This window comes from Phoxinus phoxinus (genome assembly GCF_949152265.1).
Source record: "Phoxinus phoxinus genome assembly, chromosome: 21".
Taxonomy (NCBI): domain Eukaryota; kingdom Metazoa; phylum Chordata; class Actinopteri; order Cypriniformes; family Leuciscidae; genus Phoxinus; species Phoxinus phoxinus.
The window spans coordinates 5,880,265-5,899,358 of NC_136896.1; the positions used below are offsets into that span (position 1 = coordinate 5,880,265).

The following is a 19,094-nucleotide window of genomic DNA, read 5'->3' on the forward strand; positions in this document are numbered from 1 at the left end:
AAGTATCAGGGCTTTTTCTCGTTGGCAAGCGGTTTTATGGAGATGCTGAGTGCTTTATCAGAATGCATTTTCGCCGACTCCCTGTAAGTGCCTTCTTTCGCGGAGTAATTGGCAAGTTCTCTGCAAATTAGATTTATGGACTTTTATGGAGTAAATTACATTTAAAGAGTGGCATTCAATAACGCCCATGATATGATATAGTTAGATCGTGCCTCTCCCACGACAGTATGTCTTTAAGAAGATATATCACGTTTAGTTTTATTTTACAAGGCTTTAGAACGTATCACTTATGAGCCGACAACTCTTAGCGCTACCCACAACAAAACCGCTGCTAAGTGCAGAGATGAAAAAATATATTGCTGTTATTTATAAATATATAACCATTAGACCTTTCTGAGTGTCTGCAAATCCATCAAGCTCTCATCCCAAATTGGTTCAGAATCCCATAACCTCCAGTGTCCCGCGCAGCTTGTTAGGCTTCTATCGTCATAGCCAAACACCTCTAGAGCCCCTACCTGACTATTACCCCCCAAGTCTCTGGAGAGCTGGGCTGCTTTTTTAAGATGGATTTTAAAAAGCGATGAGTACCTCCTGTGGGACATCGGGCCGCATGACTCAAATGATTAATTGTACATCTGGGCTGTGTTCCACTCATCATGCCCCCTTGAGCTCGCTCTAGAGTACCTGTTTACTGCCTGTGGCACGACCCTGTAAAACTTCAGAGTCCTTTTCTTTAATCTTTTCCTCGCTGTCTTCTCTCTCTTTTTTCCTCGCTCATGTCTTATGAAGAGACCCTTTTTAACCTGTCGTGGCACATCAAATATGACGTGCATTATTGATCTATAATCTGCCCTTTTCCTCCCAAGTCATTGCGCATCTACAGTATACGTCTAATAAAAGTGGTAAGATACGTTATTGATATTTCACTTAACCCATTCAACAACCGTATTTTTGTATGGCTTGATCAATGTTGCATACACTCTTAAAAATAAAGGTTGTTTATTTGCAGCGATGATTCTGTGAAGAAGATTTAACATCCGTGGAACTTTTACATTCAACAAAAGTTTTTATTTTTTTATTTTTTTATTATTGAAAAGTTATTTGTGGGACCCAAAATGGTTCTTCACCCTTTTAGAACCTTAGTTTTTAAAAAGTGTATGGATAAATAAAAATAAAAAATAGGAACAAATTGCCCATAGAAAAATAGAGATGCACAATATATTGATTTTTAACCAATATTAGAGGTTTTTTATATATATAAAAAAAAAAAAAAAATTGGATGTTTAATTGTGCATGCTCATTTACCATATTTGTTTACACTTAACTTAAAGGGATAGTCACCATCAAGTTGTTCCAAACCTGTCTAAAGGAAGATGTTCTGAAGAATGTTGATGGACACCAAACAGTTGATGGGCACCATTGATTTCCATAGTCAATGGTGCCACACAACCTGTTTGGTAACTCATATTCTTCAAAATATATTTTTTGTGTGTTCAACAGAAAGAAAGAAAAAATCATACATGTATGGAACAATTTGAGGGTGAGTAAAATATGACAAAATTTGTATTTGTGGGAGACCTATGATCTAATTTAATAAAGCTGTTGCATGGAATCTTTCAAATAAATTTGTCATAGCGCACAAGCATTGTATCATACTTTTATGGTGCTTTTATGTACTTTTTGATTCTTGACAACTCAAGAATTTGAGCAGTCCATTGCTTGTAAAAGAGCGACCTTTGTTAAATGATTTGTAAAAGAGTACCTTCTTAAAGGGGTGGTTGATTATGATTTCACTTTTCTGACTTTAGTTAGTGTGTAATGTTGCTGTTTGAGCATAAACAACATCTGCAAAGTTACAATGCTCAAAGTTCAAAGCAAAGAGATATTTGCTGTTAAATAAATCGTTTTTTATTTTTTATAAAACAAACGGCTGGTAGGGACTTCACAACATTCCTCACGGGTTAGTGACATCACCAACCCTAAAATTTACATAAAAATTATTCAGGATCACGCAAGTCCATTTTGAGAAGAGGAAGAGTTGTTGTATAAGAGTACATTTGTGAGTCAGCTCAAACTTCAGCATCCATCTTTTCACATGCAATAGAAAGTTCTGTGTGCATCTCACAACAGTTCTTACAAGCGATTTATAGATGATCATGACATATGCTATTGAAGATAGTTAATGCCACATCAGCAACATAAATTCATCAACTAACATTTCAGAGACTTCCTGTTGCATTCTACATGTTGTCACTTCTTCTTGAGTCTCTTTATCTTTGTCTGACTCCGTTTTAACATTAAAGGCAGAACAGTTTCTGTCATTTTAGTGTGTCTGCGTGAGGTAATCGCAGCTGCTAACACACACAAGCTCTTGAAACCCCGCCCTCTGCAGCAGCTCATTTGCATTTAAAGGGCCAGACACAAAACGGTGCGTTTTTGCAAACCCTCAAAAAGTGACAACTTTAACATGCTATATAAACATATCTGTGGGGTATTTTGAGCTAAAACTTCACACACACACTCTGGGGACATCAGAGATTTATTTTACATCTTGTGAAAATGGCATTTTACCACCCCTTTAATAATTTATTGTTTTGTTTTCCATGGAGACTGGATTACAGGTTAGGAATGACATGATGGTGACTAACAAATTATAAAAATGTCCTTTTTTTGATTGAACTATATGAAAAGCATCTGTGAAAAGTTGGGTCTCATAGCTATAGGGAAATAGTTGCATCTATTATTCCTACTGTTCATTAAAAGGTTGTGATGCTTACATTTACTAGCATTTAAATAAAATATTTTTTTGTTGTTGTTTTATTTTCATTTATTTTGACCAAGCAATAAAGCAGGCAATACATTGAATTTTGTCTAAAAGAGATGGAATTTCTGTGATCATGACTATATCAATTCATCAAATGATGGAGAAGAGCATGATATCCAGCAGTGTTGAAGTGATGCTGTACCGCCCCAGTAAAGTATGCTAGATCACGGTTGGCCTCTGACCTGATTTCCAGGTGTTTACCTGCATTCCTTACGTGAATTGTCCGTGTAAATAAGAAATGCTATCAGTGTGCACGAATCATTTTTAGCAAATTCTCTAAAGAATAAAGAAGTAAGTTTTTGAATCTTTTTTCTGGCATAGTGCACCATGTGAAGGACTCACATATTTACTATGGAGAACTTCTTTCTGGAAATATGATTTGCATTTGTCGGTGAGTAAACTTTTAAACATTTAAACATTTTGAGTCAAAAATGCTTTGTATGTTATGAGGAAAAGCTGAGAAAAATGTGTTTGTTGTGTAGAAGCAACATTGTACCACAGTGAAATGGATGAGGTGAAGTAGACATGTTTGCAGTCGTTTTAGAATTATTTTTTTTAAGTATCATTCTCTCGGTTAGTTATGCTCATGTTTAGTGTAATATAAATGTGTAAAATAATGGCATTATTCTTCTTGATTGTTAATACTTTTAGTAATTTTACATCGCTCAATATCACTGAAAATGTTAAAATAACTGCAATCCTTTTTCAATTAATTAATTAATTAATTAATTAATTTTCTTTGTAGTCCAGGTAAGGTTCCCTCCAAACTATTATTATTTATTTTTGAATTTTGCCTTTGCATCTAGTTATATGTTATTTTTTTATGCAAGAAAATGGAATACAATAGTGTAATAGAGGGCTAAAGGAATGGTTCACTCAAAAATAAAAGTTGCATGCCATATCACACCTGTACGATCAGTCTGACTTGTAAATAAATCATTCCTTTTTTTGCGAACCAAATCAACTGATTCATTTAAAATATTTGACTCCGAAGAATGATTCATTCCCAAATCAGACATTACTACTTCTGTAATCAACTAATTGAAATTAATTAATGTCAAGTTTTTTAGTGAATGTAATGCATTTGCGCCAATTTAATGCTTTTTATAATTTTAAAGCATTTTAAGTCTTTTTTTATTCTTGACAGCTCCAGTCCTATTGTAATTCCATGGAAAGGAGCAACTTTCGTAAAAAATAAATAAAATAAAAGTATTGGCTGTCTTACAGGTTAAGAGCATCATGAAGGTGAGTTTAAAAAGAAGACAATATTTGGTTATACTTTGTTTTAAGGAGTCATTGTTACAGTTTAATTATGTATTTAAGTACTGAGTAATATTAATAACAACATATACTTGCTATAGGGCTAGGGTAGGATTAGGGTTCAATTAAGTGTTACCCAAAACTGTAATTTTGAATTGATTGAACTGTTATGAAAATCATTGAAAGTTCTGTGAGAAGTTGGGTCGCTTTATAGTAAAATAGTCACATTCAGCAGAATAATCGCATTTAATGCTGCAAAGTCCAAAAGAAAAGAACAAAATAGCAGAGCTGAGTCTCAGAGCCTGAAGCCTCGAGAAGAAATACCAGCTGCGAATGTTAAACGCTGATGCAACAGTTTTAAGACGCACGCAATATCAAAGAGATACATGACAATCGATCTCTTTTTAGCCTGCTGGGTCACCGTCACACACCTGCTGTTTCATGCGCGCTCATTGACGTGACTTTGATAAGAAGGCTGACACTACTGAATCAGGTAACAGCGGAGGGAAGGTGTTCACATATTTCTGTCCTTGCTGACTTAACAAGTTACAGTAGAACTCTAAAATGGCCTCCGGTAATAAGAAACCTACATCAAATCTAATCCTCCCATCAGCTTACCGAGTTTGGGATCCGTGCTGTAATTGACAGCTTATTGAAGACGGTTGACGCTCCGCCAGCAGTTAACTCTCAGACCGCCAGCAAGACATAAATGAAACGACTTTCATGTGTTATTCTTTATGATGTGCGACTAGTTTACGACGCCACGTGAGAGAAAAAAAACGACAATATACGAGCGTGTTAGCGTCATCTCTCTGATCGCTCTCTTTCATTGGCGTGATTGATGTGTGTGAGCATCTTTCATGCCACGTTGCTGCAGCAACCATGCGGTGTCCCTCTGGACTGGAGGCGTTTCCCACAGTTCATTGCAGTCCATGGGTCATTGGTCTCTCCAAATAGCTCTCCGTATGACGCCCGGTCCCCTACTCAGTCTAAATGCTGTGATTAAACTGTTTCCACCACAACAAGAAGTCAAGCCTCGCGTCAAGCTTCACCCCGTTGGTGGCGAATATGCGTAGAAATCAAAAAGTCGTGACTTTGACAGACATTTCCGTGCTGTAGCAACCTAATGGAAGCGTTGTGCCTAGCATTTTTCTCTTTTGATTGAAAAATTAATGACGGCTCCACATGTGTTTTAGAGGCTTTTAATGTGACACTGTCTGCTGCTCAATATCATTAAGGCTCATTTGAAACGTTATCGAAGACAAATGATCTCAATTAGATTGAAAATTTACTATGGCAGAACTTTCCCTGTTGTTATTATGTTAAAATGGTCTGCGGTCGTATTCAGGCAGTAGACTGTTTGATGATTAGGGCTTCATGAGAAATAGACACGGTCTACGTGAGCGGAGAGTAACATTCTTACATCCATTATAAGCACATTACCTTGAAGCGCTGCGGAAAATGCCCGCACCTCTTTTGAAAGATAAGGGCATGAGGAGGAGGAGGAGAGGATCTGGCTTGGTCATTTCGGATTTTAACGACACATTTCTGGCAGCGGGTTGCCCGATGGCTCCAGACCCTTCTTAGATCATCAGGAAGGGGTAATCTGCAGTGACAGCTCAACTGGTCTCGGTTCACCTTGACCTCAGGTTTAATTTACAGATATAGTTGTATCAGGCCGCCATGTGCCCTTTTAACAGTGCAAAATACAGTTCGACAGCACAGCCGGACGCACCAACAAACCCTCCAGGTGCGACAGTCCTTCTGTGACTCATTGGTCATATTCAGATGTCGCGCGAGGGTCACGCATGCTGTGATTTGTAATTCGGATATATGGCTGCTGCGGTATCCAATTACCTCCTCATTATAAATGGTCTACTTTTCGCAGTATTAAAATGGAGAATTATTTGGCTGGCGAATTCAATCTGCATTGATATTTGAATTAATATTACATTGTCAGATTACAATGGCATCATTCGGTTTGATTAAATGGCCTCCATTAGTGTGAATGTTTTTTTTTTTAAGCCTTCTTCCCTTTTCACTGGTTAAGAACCACACGGATACATTAAATTCAGAGACGTACAATGGGGTTAATAGATAGATAAGGCTCAATGATTGCATTAATGAGTTCGAGATCTCAAAGAGGGATACTGGGGATGGGGAGACCGAGGCATGTTGTCACTTTTTACTTAAGGTAAATTTATATCCACCCATCCATCCATGCGGAATCGTTATGAATATGTGTTATAATTGTAACAATTTTTATTTTATGTAAACTGCAAGACACATATTTAAGTGCACATGTGTACTTACGAAAGAAAAGAAACACAACGCAAAGTAAGATTTAAAGACCTTTTATCTATTACAATGAGAGTATATTTCATTATGTTTATCCTTCAGGCGTTTCTCTGATTGATCTGCATGCTGTACGTGGGAGAATATGTGGGAGAGAGATGATATTCTATACAATAGATAAGTGGCTCCTTCTGTGGAATGGCTAGATTTTGCATTTGCTGTAACGCTCAACTATGACTGCTGGGAGATTATGTTTTTTTAGAGACTGCGGAAACAAGAACCCTTCTGAGCTAAAATGGAAGTCTGCATGGTAGCTTTGCAGAGAAAATATCTTCACAAATTGCAGGTCAGGAGCTATTGATCAAATGAAAAGTGGATCTCATTTAGTGATATCCACACTTTTGATGCATTACTGTAAGTAGGGTGAGGGTAGATTTACATTGTCGGCTCAGATTGAGTTGTGGAGTGAGTGTTGGAGGAAAATGATTATCCCTTCTTCTGCCTCACTGTGAAATCTATATATGTGAGATGGCCAGTGTTTCGCAGTAGTAAAAATATGCCTCTACACACCTGCACAAAAGAAACCTCCGTCCATGGATGTTTTAAAGGGTCCATCATTTAATATAAAAATACAACAGTGACCAAAGGACCAAAAGTATGGTTACAATATATGCGTTCTGCATTGGATATAAAAAGTCTTCACACCCCTGTTAAAAAAAGCTGGACAAGGATAAATCATGTCAGATCTTTTACGTTTAATGCAATTTAATGCAACCTAAAAAACAGTGACACATTCCCAAGAAAAAAAAAATCCTCAAATAACTTAACTGCATAAGTGTGCACAGCCCTGAACTAATAGTTGAATGCATATGATCCGCTCTGTGCTATCTTGTCTCTGGACCGAAGCCGTGAAACCAGATTTTATTCGACCCAATGGAAAGCATATTTACACTGTCTCTATCCGTATATAGTGCACTATGTGCCATTCAATATGTAGAAAATAGTAAATGTTTGTTTATTTATATTTGTAATTAAATAATCAAAATGAAAATACATAACCAACAATAAACTAATTATATAAACATGTCGTTTTATTATTTAAATTAGTATTATTTATTTCATGGTTTCGTTATTTATTCGATTTTGAAGTGAGCACGCCTGAGTTCAAAAGGTTATTTTTATATGTAACGACCTTTGGAATTGTAATGTTTTTGTGTAGCGGTTAAAATTAAATTGCTGTTTTGAACCTATCAAGGATTGGTCCATGAGCAATTACCATTTTGCCCTTGATCGAGGCATCTGACCTCCGGACGCTTCAGGGGTCTGTCCGTGTAATTAGTCTACTGTAATTCACTTTGGAGAAACGCAACTGCTAACTGCATGCTGTGTATTTACCTAGTAACTATAAATCTAAACATGATATTCATTATTGCCTACTTCTAATTACATATCAAATGAAAAGGCACAAAATCGGATGTGCGTTTTGGGAATATTGAGGTTGCTTGCTGTTTAGCAGACAAATTTCATCCGTGGTGACTTACAGAACACTAATTTGAGGGACTGTCTCTGTGGAGTGTTGTAGGGTTAAGTGCCTTGCTCAAGGGCGCAGTGGCATGGCAGGACTGTGATGTTTCTGGGTCACCCCTACTTGAGGCTGAACACACAAAGCTACATTTGTTTGGCAGTGTTAGTCTTAACCATTGCAATCACCACCCTCACATGTACTAATCTAGATTAACCCTTTGATTTTAATACCCTCGCGAACATGATTATTCGTAGCTGATCCGAGATCAACCTTCATACGCTACAATGCTTCACCGGCTTCTAATGCGACGGCAAAAGCAGACGCTGTTCTTCATTTAAATAACATCAAGCTACAGACTTGAAGTGATGCATTTCCTAACTTTTTCTGCCTTTTAAGCAATTTCCCTTGTATTTGAAGTGAGGATTGAGAGTGTAGTTGCACCAAGAGGGGATTGGGGGAGGTGAACACTGAACAATGTTTTAGCATGGGAAGATAAAAGGTTCCACCAAACGTATGACTCTGTAACTTGTGCAGGCACAAGCAAAATGTCTTCATTCCTACTTCTGCCTCTCTCAGCAGTTTAACGTTCTCCTAGTCTTCGCAATTACTTTGTCACGTGCAACTGTGGAATAGCATGTCTTTTGTCTTTTAATGAGTTCTTTTTGTGTGTGTGTTGGGTTTTTTTCTTCAGATTTGTTTTGTTGTGAAGCTACCTACAGAAATACTATGGACCTGGGAGCTGCGTATAGAAATAGATGAGTGCTTTGCATCTCCTTTCCCCATAATAGGCAGTGACAGTGTGCAGATGGAGTCTTTTAATTTTTTTTTTCTTTTCAGTACCAATTTCTATATACACTGGGAGCTGCTGCCTATCATTGGAAGTGAAGGTCACAAATTTTATAGTTTCTCCGAGGGAAGGCGGAAAATGAGAAATGCTGTGGCATTAAGAAAAGACTGTAATAGTTAAATTGTCAAAAGAACGATTATTATTATTGAGCTCCTCAAGGTCAGGATGGAAAAGAGGGCAGCACCAGTCCTAATAGATGCTTATTTCTCCGTTAACCTTACCCATGTAATAGCGGTCTAGAGTTAATGAAATAAAATGCCAATTATACTCTACCTCAGCTTGGCCATGACCGCAACCAAAGGCCTTTACACTCGAATGAGAACAGACATGCTGCGGTTCTGCCTGTGGACAAACTAATATCAGAATAACAAAATCACAATTTTTTATTTTATTTATTTTTAAATAATCTATATATCATGGTCATATCCTGAATGGAGACAAAAAAACCTTGGTTTGAAGAAACACTTCATTTAGACCACAGACTGCAGCTACATTTTTGATAATTAGTGTGTGTCATAATCCATCAAACCCTTAATTAAATGCAGCAGGCCATATTGACACTGCAGTACATTTCAAATATGCCTTTATAACTTTAAACTATCATTAGCTGAGTTCGAATGACAGCCCTTCTATTGGTTAATTAGTTAATGACTTCAGTTTTCCATCATTTTTTATGATGGAAGAGATTATTATTTAGGATTCACTGTGCTGTTAGGTTTATTTAAGGGGCTGATTCAAGAGAGTAGCCTACGTGATTGCATTATTCATATTTGTATGTTGTTATTTTTGTATGCAAAACTTGGCTGAAAATGTCAGTTCTGACTATTTAAAAATGAAGATTTGTACAGAATTATAAAGCTGTCCATACACTAAAAGTGTATGTATTAGACATTTCATTTGATGCTTAATGCCCAATGCTTTGATGGCCAAGCGTTACTGTATTATTTCAAAAATAGCAGCTATTGTACGTATTTTAGGTAACTTTTATTAAATGTTTGTTGTGGCATGATAGATAGATAGATAGATAGATAGATAGATAGATAGATAGATAGATAGATAGATAGATAGATAGATAGATAGATAGATAGATAGATAGATAGATAGATAGATAGGGTCTGTTTAGCCGATAGAAAATATCATTAATCTGATATGACTTCCAATAGAAGTCTACGCAATGGCTTCACTAATAGTGTGTGTGTGTGTGTGTGTATGTGTGTGTGTGTGTGCGCGTGTGTGTGTGCGCGTGTGTGTGTGTACGTGTGTGTGTGTGTGTGTGTGTGTGCGTGTGTGTGTGTGCGCACTCCAATATTTGTCCAACAATATATATTGCAAATTGTTTAATCCAATGCAGCTTTAAATTAAGAGCAAACCATGGAGAGAAAAAGATTTTAAAAACTTTATTATCAAAATAAGTATAAAAATATAAATACTGTATAAAACAATGCGACAGCATTCAAACAACATGAACAGAATGACCGATATTCTACAAGTACACAATTCATTGTACAGCTCTAACTCTATGTTCTGAAATGAATCCACAGTATGACAGAACCCATATAAACCTTCCACAGGAAAACTGCCTCATAAACAGAGATATCAAGTAGTTTACATAATGATCATACTTGTAAAACATATTATACACATACTGCACCTATTTTAGACTTGGTCTGCAATAAAAGCTAAGCTTTTTTTATTTTTTATTTTTGTGTTTTTTTTAGCCGTAAACATCGATAGTGTAGAAAGCTACTATCACTCACCTTGGTTATAAAACACATTGTCCACACCATTGATTACAACAAATCCCTAATCTTAAAAGGCATCTTTACTGATTCTTTTGAGGGAGGAAGAAAGAAAGAGAGCGAGAGAGAGAGAGAGATGGAGAGAGAGAGATAGAGAGAGAGAGAGAGAGAGACCAGAAGTAGAAGAAGACAAAGTTAAAGTAGACGAAGAGGTTAAAGAGAAGAGAGAATGTCTATGTGAAGAAGAGTTCCCAGTAGTTGAGCGCAATGTTCAAGTCTTCGTTGATTCGTCTATATGCGTAACACAGCAGAGAACAGAGGGAGATTCAGTGTGTATGTGTTAATTTAGTGCTCTGAGATATATTTAAGTGTGCTGTGTTGCATATCCGCTTTAAGTCTCTCTCTGGGACTCCTGCCCTATATACATATCCGCCAGTTTTTTGAACTGTGGACCCCAGTGACTCAGATACTCAAACTCCTGGTCGCCTTCGGTGGCGGCTGATTCCAGAGAACTCAGAGACTCCGCCAAAGAGCCGTTGCCTTCGTATGCGTAGGTAGCCAAGGAGTCATAAGGGGGCGCTGTGGGATCCGAGTCGTTTTCTTGCAGCCGTCCGTTGATGAAGTCTCTCACATCCGTGTTGTCTTTGATGGGAGACGTGCGGCGGAAGGGGAACAGCATTTCGGGCATTATGTCCCGCCGGAGCTTGTTGGTATCGATGACCTCGGGGTTCCGCAGAGTTCCGATGTCAAAGGCTTGCGTGTCCTCCTCTCCGCCGCCCTCGTCGTTGTAGCTGACCACGTTGTCCCTGACGTCTTCTTTCGAGATGATCAGGGGCTCCTTTTTCTTTTGTCGCCGCAGGGCCGCAAACAATACCACAATCACTATGGAGACAGAGGCAGATGAACAGAATGATATCATCAGCATGGTGCAAATCAAGCTGAACAAAGCTCTGTGATAGTCATGCTTTCTGAATGTCACCGAGACACCTGACACTAGAGCAGTGCTTGCTACAGGTTTGGCAGGATCATTTGTCTTAATATGCCACTATTAACACATTTTATTTGTTTTATTTCATTTAAATGTAAAAATGATGTATTACAGGAAAAATGCAAATGCAGTTTTATATGATATACTTTTTAATTATATATAATTTCACTACACTCTTAAAAGAAATGCTTCTATGTTATGTCAGGCGCTTCATGTATAATTTTAGGGGTTTCCATCATGGGATAATTTCATGGAATTACTTTTAATTCATTCAGTTTTAATTTGTAATAAAATTGTATGAGTTAAGCAGCTCGAACAAATCTAAATAACTACACTAAAGACAAAACAAAGATAACAATTTAAAATATCTATAGAACCCATTTTTTTATTTAAAAAAATCTAAAAGTGTGCTAGCTAGTTGTTTAAGTCTCCCTGTACTCAATAATGTTATCCCTTAAAACTCATCTTTGGTCACCAAAATTACATATTTAAAGTTTTTTTTTTTTTTTTTATAGCTTGAAATGTAACTACACCCTTGCACCCTCAGATCCATGAATTTGCAAATGAGCCCCGCCTCCACTCACTCACACCAGCTTAGAATACCTGATCCACTCTGTCAACTTTACTGTAGTAAACGCTGCACAATGGCAATGGGAAATATTGGTTTAATTCAAATAGTGGAAGAGCGAATTATACAGGCTCGATGTATAGGAATTGGAATGCATCTATCGCTCATATAATGTCAGACACACAACTGTAATTAATATAAGCCTTTTGCTTGACTGCGTTATCAAACAGCTAATAATGTGTTGCTAATGTTATGCAAACCATGTTCCCGTTCGCCATCTCAGAGTCAGACAGCTGCCTTGGAAAAATATAAATCCTTAGAAACGCTTTGAACAAATTACGTAAGTGAGTTCATAACATTGTAATATACATCATATACATAATTCACTCGCTATATTGCTAAATTTACCCGATTTTTCATTTCAGCAGAAACATATAATGGTGTAATCTTGGTTCTATATAGAACCTTAAAAGGTTCTACAGGCGCTTCGTATTTGGAACCCCTAAAAGGTTCTATACAGAACCCAAGAAAGGGTTCTTTCTTGTCATTATAGAACCTTTTTAGCATAAAAGGTTCTTTGGAGTTGAGTAAAGAACCCTATGGTTCTATATAGAACCCCAATGAACCCTTTTTTTCTAAGAGTGTAGAACCTTTTAGGGGTTCCAAATACGAAGCGCCTATAGAACCTTTTAAGGTTCTATATAGAACCTTTTCTTCTAAGAGTGTATGAATTCGCACATGGTTTAAAGCATATTAAAAACACAACACAGGCACATAAACAACAATTAAACTTGATTTTCACAACAGGCGGTCTTTGAAAGTTTTCAGGGTGAAGGACACTCTCATTCTAGTGAGCACTTGTGAGGATAATAATCTTGAGTACTTAAAAAAAATGGCTTTGAAATAGTATTCACTCAGAAATTGCTAGTTAATTGCATAACAATTAACAGAAACGGCACGTAACACTGAATAAACATGACATTTTGAAAGGCTGAAATATGTATTTACAGCTTCAAAAAAAATTGTTTTCTTTTTTTACAGTGCAGTGCAGGATGAGAAATAAATGTTTGGTTAAATTAAAGAAGAAGATACTTTTAGTTAGTTGCTTGTACTTGAGCTAGATAATCTACTTGAAATAACTAACAGTTTACATCATTCAGTTGGAACTGGTTTTGCTTATGTTTTTTAGTTGTGAGCATGCAATTTATTTTGCTGTGACATTGTAAACCGATACAGAATACAATATCTAAAGCAACACGCAAGATACACAGTACACCAAAGAGTGAGACCTTATGATTAAGTTTAGTTAATTCAATCAGCGGGATCCCAGACAATCGATGCCTAGGACAATGAAAGTGTCACAGTCACCGAAAACAGAAGCACTGAGTCAGCTGGAAAAAGCAGACGAGCTAGTTTGTGGCTGCTCAGAGAAACGGATAGAGAAAGCGTGCATAATCTCAATCACTGCGGCGAGAAGAAAGGACTGCCGAAGAATCACAGGCTGTTCTTGGATGGCTAAAGCAGAGCAGCCCGATAAGAAGCCAGTGAGCAGCGCGCAGCACTACAGACAGAGCTTAGCGGAAGATACAGAGGAGTGTGTTTCAAAAGGTGTCATGCGCTTAAGGTACTCATGAATACAGAAGAGAGAGAGACGCACCGTAATGCAGATAAAGACTTAGTACTGCCTGGAGCAATCACCTTTTAAAATTGTGTAAGAAGTAAAAAAGACCTCGCGGCCTTCTCTCATGCATTACAAATTTGGAAGGTTCCAGAGGGCACACGTAAAGTACAGCAGTAAGACTTTTTTTTTTTTTTTTTTTTTTTTTTTGGGAAATGCATGGAGAGATGAGGATGATCATAATAATAAATAGAAATGTTTTATAATAATAAAATACAATAAATAGTAACAATAATAATTGCATACAAATCTTTGAAGGTTCCAGAGGGCACATAAAGTACTGCATCATGATTTTGTTTTTTGTTTTGTTTTTTGAGGAAATGCATAGAGAGATTATGGTAGTAATAATAATAATAAATACAAATGTATTATAATAATATAATAAAATAAATAACAATGATAATTGAAAAAAAAAGTAATTATAAAAATTAAATAACTAATAATAATCATAATTGTATTTATTTATTTTTGTATATAAAAAGACCCATGGGATGAGATGCCTATTTGTGTTGGTATTTGTATTATTATTTAATAATACAATCAATTATATTTCACAAATTCTGTGAAAAATAATCAAACATAATTTAGTGAAATTAGATTCATAGAATGTTAAATTGCAGTTCAATATTTTTTTGACTGGGATTCTGTTCTGATTCTGGGAGTTTTGTTTTTGTTTTTTTAAACAGTTCATTTAAATATAATATTTGATTCAGTACTTTTTCTTTTTTTCAAGGAAAACAAATATGTGATGCATTTTATAAATCGTGCAAACAATCGGACGACTGTTTAAGGCACAGGTGTTTGTGCTCAAATGCCACATGCAAAAGTGCTACAACTGTTTGGTGAAATCTTCACGAAATGTTCATATGCTGAGCTGTAGAGATGAGAAGAGGGAAGTATGGTCCTAAAAAGGGAACAGGTGCTGTAGTTTGCAGCTTGTTTTTCCTGTTCAGTGGCTTCTCTCTCCTCCCAGCAGGTAATCGGAGAGCTCGCCCCTGCCTCCCACTCAGGTGTTAATTATGAAGAAGGAACGGTGGGGGGCAACATGCTGTGTTCTGCCCAGCCTGGGGGCCTGTGGTGTGTGCGGGGCTCATTCTGTGATCTGGAAGGGAAACGCTGGTGAACGAGTGTGGGCTGGATGCGGATATTTCTCGCTCTGGCCGCGTAAACCGGCTACTTCCTCTTAGAGTGTATATTCTTGGGTTAGCATTAGCCAGCTCATCAGAAAAGGGTCCAACAAAAAGAATGTAAAATGAGGGGCTAGTGGAGAGCAAGAGCCTGAGAACAAAAGAAAAAAGAGAATAGCAGAAAGATGCGATAGTTTGTTCTGGAAAGGCTCTGTCCTCAGTAACCTGTCCACTCAGCGCCAGCAAACGGGTTTAGGGGAAGATACTGAAAATGGAGAAGGATAACGGGAAAAGTATCCATATTAAGTTTGCCCTGAGAGGATCAGCGGTGGACTAGATGGTGCCTGTGCAGGGGAACAGCAGAATATGAGATGGCAGAAGTGGTTGAACACACGGCGCACAATTGTCTGTGTTGTCTAAAACGTATACATAACATTTCTGGGGGGATTTACAGGGGTCATGTGTAAAACGTGCACATGTTATTTTAAAGGGGTCATTTCTTTTCACTTATAATGTTAGTCAAGGTTTCTTGCACCATATTTCTTGATTCTTTTGAATTCAACAGGCAGCTTTACTGTACTTACTGTACCTTTAAAGTCAGCATGCAATATATGCATGCACCGCTCGTGTTGGATTGATGCACCTGGAATATTTTAGTTCCTTTTTTTTGGTAAAACTTTACAATTAGGTTTCATAAATCAGTAACATTAGTGACTTTATGACAACATGACTTGTGTTGATGTGTAAACATGGATGTTAAAATGTTCATGTATTTACTTGTTAATATCTTTGTGTAGTGTAAATGTTGCAGTAAAGTGAACTATTTTCAACTACTTATGAGCTATACAGTAGCATGACATTTTAAAATGGCTTCGGTCAGACTTTATATTAGGTGTCTTTAACTTATTGTGTCCGTGTTAATATGCAAAACATTCGTGCTACTATTGAGGTGTGATACGGGTAAGGTTAGGGACAGGTTTGGGTGTATGGGTAGGTTTAAGGGTGAGTTGAGGTGTAAGGGAACAGTGTAATAAGATGTAAGTACAATGTAATTAAGTTCTGTAATTACATGTAAAAAATACCTAATTATGCAAAATTATGCATATAATTTGCATAATTATGCATATAATATATGCAAAACAAAATGTGTATGTACACAATTAATATAATTGTATCATAATGTTGATTAATATAAATGTTAGTACATAAAGGCACCTAAAGTGGGACCATGTCTTCCCAAACCAGCTTTGATGCATTGCAAAAAGAAAAGAATAACAGGACTTTGAAAGCTTTGGTGAATTTCAATTAGTTTAAAAACTCAGCCACCATTTAAAGAAGGTCAGAAGACACACCGTATCAAAGGTAAATATGTTAGGACTTTGAGCACAACGATAAAACACTTGACCGACACACAACACAGCTGAAGTACTGGGAAACGTTGACGCTGGAGTAAGGCTTTTTGAATATGTTTACTTACAGCATTGCTGTTTCATTTTTAAAAAAAAAGATGGTACATCTTAAATTTGTAGAAACCACTTTCGCCAGCATGAATAATACATAGCTAAGTTTACCTGAAGTCCTTTAAAATATTTCGTTCTTCCCATTCAAACAGAGGCAGATAGAGAAAAATGCTGAACGATGACGGATTGCCTCAGGTTAGATTGGAGACTTGAGAGATGCACTCACCAGCAGTTTCAACAATTACTTATTGATGGATGTTTTAACTTAAGCGCAACATTTTTTTCCCTCCTTTTCTCTGCAGAAACAACACAGACACATGCTGTTCAGAGCCGGCTGCGCTTTCATACCGCATTACCTCGCACAAGTGGTGTTTTAGGACGTCAAGAAGTAGCATGCGACCTACTTAAGCCTCAGAAGAACACAAAGGCCTTTTTGTCAATTGCATACATTTAATAATGAAAGCTATTTTTCCACACCGCTGCACTTTCTGAGAAAAGCAAAGAAAGAAAGGGAGAGCACCTACAGTAATGTCTTAATGGGGTGCCCTACTTTTTTATTGTCTGGAGGAAATATTTGGAGAAAATTCAAAATAAAAATGAATGCATACCAAATAAACATCACAAGAAGGATGCTTCATGGCCCACACTGTGCTGCATCATCAGAAGAGCAGGATAAGAGGTCAGGATACATTATGTTCTGCTCGCCAGACGCATCGCTGAGATGTTACAAGTGTTTATTTTTGGTCCATGTCCTCAGGGCAGATATGTTTTATCTTTAGTGTAGTTTTGAGATGGTGATTAACAATAAGAACATTTACTGCATCGAACAAGCAGTGTTGGTCTAGAAAAATATGTGAATCTATCAATCTATCTTTCTGTCTGTCTACATTATCCATCCATCCACTTTTGACCTTAAAGGAATAGTTCACTTTTTTAAAACACTTTAGCTGATAATTTACTCACCCCCATGTCATCCAAGATGTCCATGTCTTTCTTTCTTCAGTCAAAAAGAAATGAAGGTTTTTGATGAAAACATTTCTCCATATAATGGACTTCAATGAGCCTTAAACGGTTCAAGGTCCAAATGACAGTTTCATTGCAGCTTCAAAGGGCTTTAAACGATGCCAGACAATGAATAAGGGTCTTATCTAGCGAAACGTTCGGTCATTAAAAAAAAAAAAAAAAAGTTTAAGTTTTATAAGCACAAATGCTCGCCTTGCTCTGTGATGCGCGTTCGTGACGTCACGTATTACGCAATTACGTTGAAAAGGTCACGCTTGACGTACCAAGTCAGTGTTTACAAATGTGCAGAAGGAGGACCATATACACATATTCAAATGTCTTTGTGTCAGTTTATCGTTTAAAATGCCCATTTCGTGTGCGTATCCTGGGTGTTGTAATATTAAAAAGCCTAAAAGAAAATTTTCGTCAGGACAGAAAGTTTTTACTTTTCATAGAAGCGTGACCTTTTCAACGTAATTGCGTATTACATGACGTCACGAACGCGCATCACAGAACAGAGCAAGGCGAGCATTTGTGCTTATAAAACTTAAACTTTTTAATTTATTTTTGAAATGACCGAACGTTTCGCTAGATAAGACCCTTATTCATTGCCTGGTATCGTTTAAAGCCCTTTGAAGCTGCACTGACTGTCATTTGGACCTTGAACCGTTTGGGGCCCATTGCCATCCATTATATGGATAAATATTTTCATCAAAAACCTTAATTTCTTTTCGACTAAAGAAAGAAAGATATGGACATCTTGGATGACATAGGGGTGAGTAAATTATTAGCAAAAGTTTTTTTTAAAGTGAACTAATCCTTTAACACATTTAAACGTTTTGTGAAGTGTTAAAATAACTTCTGACTGTTATGTCAAATTAAAAAAAAAATTTGGGGGGATTTTAAAATACCCTTTAGAAACTATGTGCTAGATTTACTAACAGCTTGCGTCAGCGCAAACCCTCTTTTGCCATTAAAAAAATGCAGTGAGAAATTACCGCTGGAAAGGCGTGGACCATGCAGGTTACTTTTATATATATATATATTTTATATATATATATATATACATTTGTAGGAGTTTCTCTTTGTGATGCAAAATGAATGGGATGAGAATATTCACATGAATCATGAAAGATTATTTACATTTACTTACTTAGGTTTGCGCTAGTCAATTTACTGGTATTTACACCATTATTTACCACCCCAAAAGCGAGTCTTAAACCAGGCGCTAATTTGCGCTACTCTTGGCATATTGCGTTGGTCATTATGCAAATGATCTGACTGTGTGTTTTTGATTTGCGCGTCGTCAGTAGATCACGCGCAGAACTTTCCACTCCCATCTGCGCTTTTATGGGATTGTGCTCTCACGCTAATTTGCCCTGTTTAGTAAATCCTACCCCAAGACTTGTAGGCTAAACAAAGACTGTGATAAACCGGCTAGTTCTGATAGAGGTTTACAGATCCACAAGAACGTGTAGAACATACTGTGTTGCCACTTCTGAAGTCCACAGCCAATCACAACACTGTGCCAAAGTACAGTCTCCTCCTCATCAGAAGGTGATTAAATGCCTTCTGAGTAAACAAACCCTGTTCTGAGAGCAACCCGGAGATGTAGGACTCGATCGCAGTAACATCCCATTTATGACCTGAAGTGGTAAGACATAACAACAGAAGCAGCCTCAACACATTTCTCTCGCCTCTGTTTGAGCCATTTTGATTGCACTGCAGAGCCGCAGAACTTTTTGGTGGATTTGTTCTATGGTATAACATCAGTGCATATT

The 19,094-nt window shown here is 37.1% G+C and overlaps 1 protein-coding gene and 1 long non-coding RNA gene across 2 annotated transcripts in view; one reads left to right on the forward strand and one right to left on the reverse strand.

The window, feature by feature from the left end:
- Positions 1-16,942, forward strand: part of LOC306989898 — a 31,843-nt gene extending 14,901 nt beyond the window's left edge. Inside the window, exons 4-5 of the long non-coding RNA XR_013795767.1 lie at positions 16,464-16,506; positions 16,614-16,942. This is a non-coding gene — a long non-coding RNA (uncharacterized lncRNA). The remainder of the gene's footprint in view (positions 1-16,463; positions 16,507-16,613) is intronic.
- cdh10b (cadherin 10, type 2b (T2-cadherin)) overlaps positions 10,135-19,094 on the reverse strand; it is a 48,219-nt gene continuing 39,259 nt past the window's right edge. The window contains exon 12 of the mRNA XM_079595963.1: positions 10,135-11,372. Within this exon, the coding sequence (XP_079452089.1) occupies positions 10,882-11,372 (491 nt within the window). The 3' untranslated portion in view covers positions 10,135-10,881. The remainder of the gene's footprint in view (positions 11,373-19,094) is intronic.